Source organism: Gracilinanus agilis, chromosome 4, assembly GCF_016433145.1.
Source record: "Gracilinanus agilis isolate LMUSP501 chromosome 4, AgileGrace, whole genome shotgun sequence".
NCBI lineage: Eukaryota > Metazoa > Chordata > Mammalia > Didelphimorphia > Didelphidae > Gracilinanus > Gracilinanus agilis.
Window position 1 is genome coordinate 325,757,919 of NC_058133.1, and position 5,429 is coordinate 325,763,347.

The window sequence follows — 5,429 nt, forward strand, 5'->3', positions numbered from 1 at the left end:
ATATTTTTCAACAAGATTAGATTATTGGGAACAGCTGAGTGACTTGGTGGATTGAGAGCCAGGCCTAGAGACAGGAGGTCCTGGGTTCTAATGTGGCCTCAGACACTTCCTAGCTGTGTGACCCTGGGCAAGTCACTTGACCCCTATTGCCTAGCCCTTAACAAGTAGCTCTTCTATCTTGGAACCCATATACCAGGTTGATTCTAAGATAGAAGGTAAGGGTTTACAAAAAAAAGAAAAAAACAAGATTAGATTATTATTAACGTGAGAAAGATGCTAGATTTTTCTTTTGGTTAGGTATTTGAATCACATTATTTTATTTGCTAAAATGGTTCATTATACTTAAAGAAGAGTGATGCCTGAATAATGGGTGACTGAAATTAACAAAGGTAATGATAGTCCAAATGAATTATGCTTAAGGCCCAAATTGTATTTTGTAACTATGTACACTTGAACGATTTCAGACATAAAAGACCAGGAGGGGCGAGGCATAATGGATGAGAGCCTTGAGGTCAGGGTGACCTGGGTTTCTGGTTCCATATGTAGCACATACTGGCTGAGCTGCTGGATGGGCACTTGAACCTCTTAGTGCTCCAGGAAATTGTCTAAAATTCATAGTTGCAGAGACACTGCTAACCAGCTCTGAGGATGGGGTTTACACACCAGAGAGCTAGCTCCTAATGCTAGTAAAATCACAGGCCTGGATTTTTTAAAAATGGGGACGGGGCAACTCCAAGAATGTATAATATGTAAAGAAATAGAATTTTTTTCTTTCAAATATATAACATGTCCTTTGATTCACCTGAGTAATTTTGTTTTGTCAAATTCCATAACTTAATTTTGGCCAATAAAGTATAATCCTTGGCTCAAAAGCCAAAAGACAATGAAGTAAAATGTTAATCAATGTGTCCTGTTAACCTACTGTCATTTTTTGAATGTTAAAGAATGTGTTCTCTAATCCCTAAATTCTTAAATAAATTGACCACTTGTGAGAAATTCTGTACTATTGTGAATTCTGGTTTATAGTTTTTGATGACTGATTCAAAAATTTCTAGTCTTCTGAAGCCTCATATTCAGGCAGCAGCTCCAAACAGCATTCTACCAACTATGAAAAAAATTAGAAGAATGGATGCAAAGAAAGCACCATTTATAAATGTGAATTGCTCTTTCCCCAGCACAGCATGAGGATCAAAGGTTGAGGGTTGGATTTTGGGAGGGGTTAGATTGTTGTGATGTCCTTTTAGGAAATTTCTATTGCTAAGAGAATTCCTTTACTTGTGACATCACATGTCTAGAAATGCAAATAGATTTTCTTGCCAGTAAATAATCAGTGTGACATATTTGGCACTCAGGCACAATTTACATTATCTCGCAGTTAATTAGATCTTACTCAAGGGATGACTTGCTAGCCCGTTGCCCAAAACATATCTAAGGAATAAGAAAATTGTTTTGGTGGAAAGAATCTTCTCATCCCATCTAGATTATAAACTACAAGGTCTTCATGGCCAAACATATTTTGAATTGGAACAAAGGCTGTGAGTTTTCCTCTTTCCTTCCGCAGGACAAGGAGGAGAACTTTAAGACAGTGATTTTGGAGGGATTGGAGATGGCCAAGCATCAGGTGAGGGTGGCTCTTTGATGCTTGTGATTTGGCAGCAAAAGCTGCCACATCAGGACCAGATACTCACAGCCATACCCAGGTCTGGATTTCAACAAGTGCAAGAGAGGTAAACAGGGAGAAAGGTTTTCTTCAGAGAATTAAGTGTAGGCTATTTTGATGAAGGCAAAGGGAGATGGACCTTAAGTTCGTCTCCATTTTTGGGGGTAATGCATATATATTTAGGAAATTTGAGTAAGAATAGATTTCTTTTGAATAATAGTTGAAGTCAACCTATTTTAACTATTAAAGAGACATTAAGAAACAGTCAAGCACATGTGTGCATCAGAATTTTTGATACTGTGCACCTCATGTTTATTTGATGTTGTTGGTTTGGGTCAAAGGTTCAACAAATAGTAAGAGTACTCCTACTATTACATTATTAGTATTTATAGGTTTGAGAGACAGCAAAAGGGATCTCTTAGGACAAATGTTAATTTTTATGGGAGAGAATGCTTTTTGTATTGTTTAAATAGTTTTCATGCTTAAAGATTTTCTGGCTTCACTGAAAAAACTTCAAGGTTGCCAATTTGCCAAAAGTCAAATAATCAGCAACTATGTGATTCTGACCATCAGCTGTGTTGTTTTAATCTAAATAAAGTACACAACAACCTTAACTATAACACCCATCTCAAACCTCCTGATTGTCATGACAAAATACTTTTTAAAACAATGCAAAAGAAGAGCAAAGCTATTTTGTAGATCTTCTTCATTAGACAAGTAGTGTTATCAAGGCATTCCTTATGGGCAAAAGGTAGAAAGCATCCCAATAGCATCTGATCTAGGAAATTTAAATATTGTGCCTGTCTTTAGGGATAGAAGCATAGGACAGGCAGTCTCCCTTCCAAGGTCTCATTCAGTAGCTGGCAACCCTTTTTCTTTCTCCTTTCTCTTTTCATTGTCTGGCTCAATTGTCCTACTTGAATTGTTTGAATTTAAGTATCTTTTGGTTCTACTTCTGTCTCCTCACTGATCTCCATAGCATTAAGGCTTTTCTCATTCTTTGTTTATTCTGTCTTTTGAGTTTTGAGGTTATCTCTAAGGTCAATTTCCTGCTTGGAATGCTTATAGTAGAATGCTTAGGGGGCTCCTGTGTTAATGGCCAAAGATTTTCTCTTCACTTTTCTTTGGGTTGGCCACATAGACTCTTATATAAATAGCTTCTTTCTCTTTACTAAACAGCTTCTCTACTCTGGATCATTTCTGTCTCTTGGATGAAAAAGGAATTGATTTTTTTTCAAAGTCAGAATGACTTTTTCTATTCCTCAGTCTTCACTTTTGGATATTGTATATAGTGATTGAATTGTGGCATGAACTAGAAATACAAAATCCCTGTTTTAAATTTTGGGGTTCCATAAAGCTGGATTTTGAATATACACAAAGCATACATGCTACTGATAAATGTCTAGAAAGTAAACTCAGTGGATTGCATCTTCAGTGAGAACAACAATATAAGCAAAAACCTAATGCTCCAAGTTAACTGAACACTGTCTTTTTTAACAGCATCAGGAAAGAAGGCTTTTTGCAAATGTTTTATAATTCACTTCTGAAGTATGATGGCCAGTACTGCTCCCTCAGTCTGTGCCAGGCAGAGAGGACTCAAAAAATATAACATTGTAATTTTGGGAAATAAGGAATTGTGATCTTGGCTATAAAATGTTAACACAGAACAGTAACTGACAGAGAGGAATAGAGTAGTTGTAGTGGTAGTAAAAAGGAGAGAATACATTGAGAGTGACAAGAACAATAGAATTTGGCAACCCCATGGGGATGTGGTGTATTTCATCTGTTAGATGACAATTCCCTTTTTGTTTCTACAGAAAAACCCAGAGGAAGACAACTCAGGGAGAACATTAGGTTGGGAACCAGGACATTTGTTACTAACCATCTACACTGTGCGTAATATTGAGCAGCTCCTGCCTTTCTTCAATGTACTCAGCCAAGTCTTCAATAGCAAAGTCACAAGCAGATGTGTGGGACACTCAGGGAGCCCTGTCCTCTACCCAAACTCCTTCCCTAATAAGGACATTAAAATGGAGAATAACAAAATGTTTTCCAGCAAAGCCAGGCAAAAAATTGAAGAAATGATAGAGAAGGATTTTCTGGAAGGGGTGATAAAAACTTGACTCACTGGAAATGGTACTATTCAACTTAAATGTAATGGTTTAAAAGAAATCTTTCTGCGTTGTATAGTTTTTCTTTTGTATGTATGTAACAACACAACACACTTCAGGTTGTATTTAATTTAAAAATTTGTATATAAGAGCAAATGTTCTGAATGTGGCCTGAATCACGTTTAAATATTGTTGGCTCATATTGATTATGGTGCCAGAGAAATCTAACTATATATATATATATATATATATGCATATATATTACACAAAGTCCACTTGTTTTACTGTCTTGAGTTCTGTCTTAATTCTGCAAAATACAAGTTACACATTTTTTCTACTTGTTTCAGGCTTTATTTATCAAAAGTGACTTGGACCAGTTGGCTATCTTAGCCCCATGTAGACTTTTCTATTAAAAAGCTCAGCCTAGGCAGAGAGATTGAGTTTATCCCATTAGCTCTTTGGTGAAGTGGGGAGGATTCAGGGTGAACCTGAGCAAGATGGCAGGAACCTTGATCACATCCAAACCTAAGTATTCCCATAACAATATATTCTCAGTTGGTATGGACTAAATACAATAGCCAATTTCNAATATTGTTGGCTCATATTGATTATGGTGCCAGAGAAATCTAACTATATATATATATATATATATATATATATATATTACACAAAGTCCACTTGTTTTACTGTCTTGAGTTCTGTCTTAATTCTGCAAAATACAAGTTACACATTTTTTCTACTTGTTTCAGGCTTTATTTATCAAAAGTGACTTGGACCAGTTGGCTATCTTAGCCCCATGTAGACTTTTCTATTAAAAAGCTCAGCCTAGGCAGAGAGATTGAGTTTATCCCATTAGCTCTTTGGTGAAGTGGGGAGGATTCAGGGTGAACCTGAGCAAGATGGCAGGAACCTTGATCACATCCAAACCTAAGTATTCCCATAACAATATATTCTCAGTTGGTATGGACTAAATACAATAGCCAATTTCTAAGGCTACCTTAGTGTGAACCCTAGACCGCACTACTATATGGTAAGTATTAAGTCACAATCTGCTAATAATCTAATAACATACCATTTCTCTACTGGACACATTTAGAATTTTATACTGCTGAGCCTTTTTTTTTTTTTTTAAAGAATCCTTACCTTCTCTCTTAGAATCAATACTGTGTATTGGCTCCAAGGCAGAAAAGTGGTAAGGGTGGGCAATGGGGATCAAGTGACTTGCCCAGGGTCACACAGCTGGGAAGTGTCTGAGGCCAGATTTAAACCTAGGACCTCCTGTCTCTAGGCCTGACTCTCAATCCACTGAGCCTTTTTCAAAGAAGTGACCATTTGAAAGAGAAGTATTGCATCTAATATCTTTGTCACTAATACTCTTTCATACATTCTTAGGTCACAGAATATCATTTTTCAAGATATCCCCCCCCCATAGTCATTAGGGAAAGTAGATTTGATTTACACAAAAATCAAAGACATTGATTAGATCTCTACACAATCCAAAAATAAAAAGAAAAGCCAAGTACTTTTCCCCAATTTGTTAACCATCCACCTACCTATTTTGTGCTCTACAACCAGGTAAGCAGACCTATGAACTAATGGGACCATCATGTATTCAGCAGCTATGTCCTGTTAGGCCTGTAATAATGGTCTTATAGAAG

At 36.6% G+C, this 5,429-nt stretch overlaps 1 protein-coding gene across 1 annotated transcript in view; it reads left to right on the plus strand.

Moving 5' to 3' along the window:
* Positions 1 to 4,321, plus strand: part of DOP1A (DOP1 leucine zipper like protein A) — a 109,320-nt gene extending 104,999 nt beyond the window's left edge. Inside the window, exons 38-39 of the mRNA XM_044676304.1 lie at positions 1,562 to 1,621; positions 3,478 to 4,321. Of these exons, the coding sequence (XP_044532239.1) occupies positions 1,562 to 1,621; positions 3,478 to 3,783 (366 nt within the window). The 3' untranslated portion in view covers positions 3,784 to 4,321. The remainder of the gene's footprint in view (positions 1 to 1,561; positions 1,622 to 3,477) is intronic.
* The last annotated feature ends 1,108 nt before the right edge of the window (positions 4,322 to 5,429 follow it).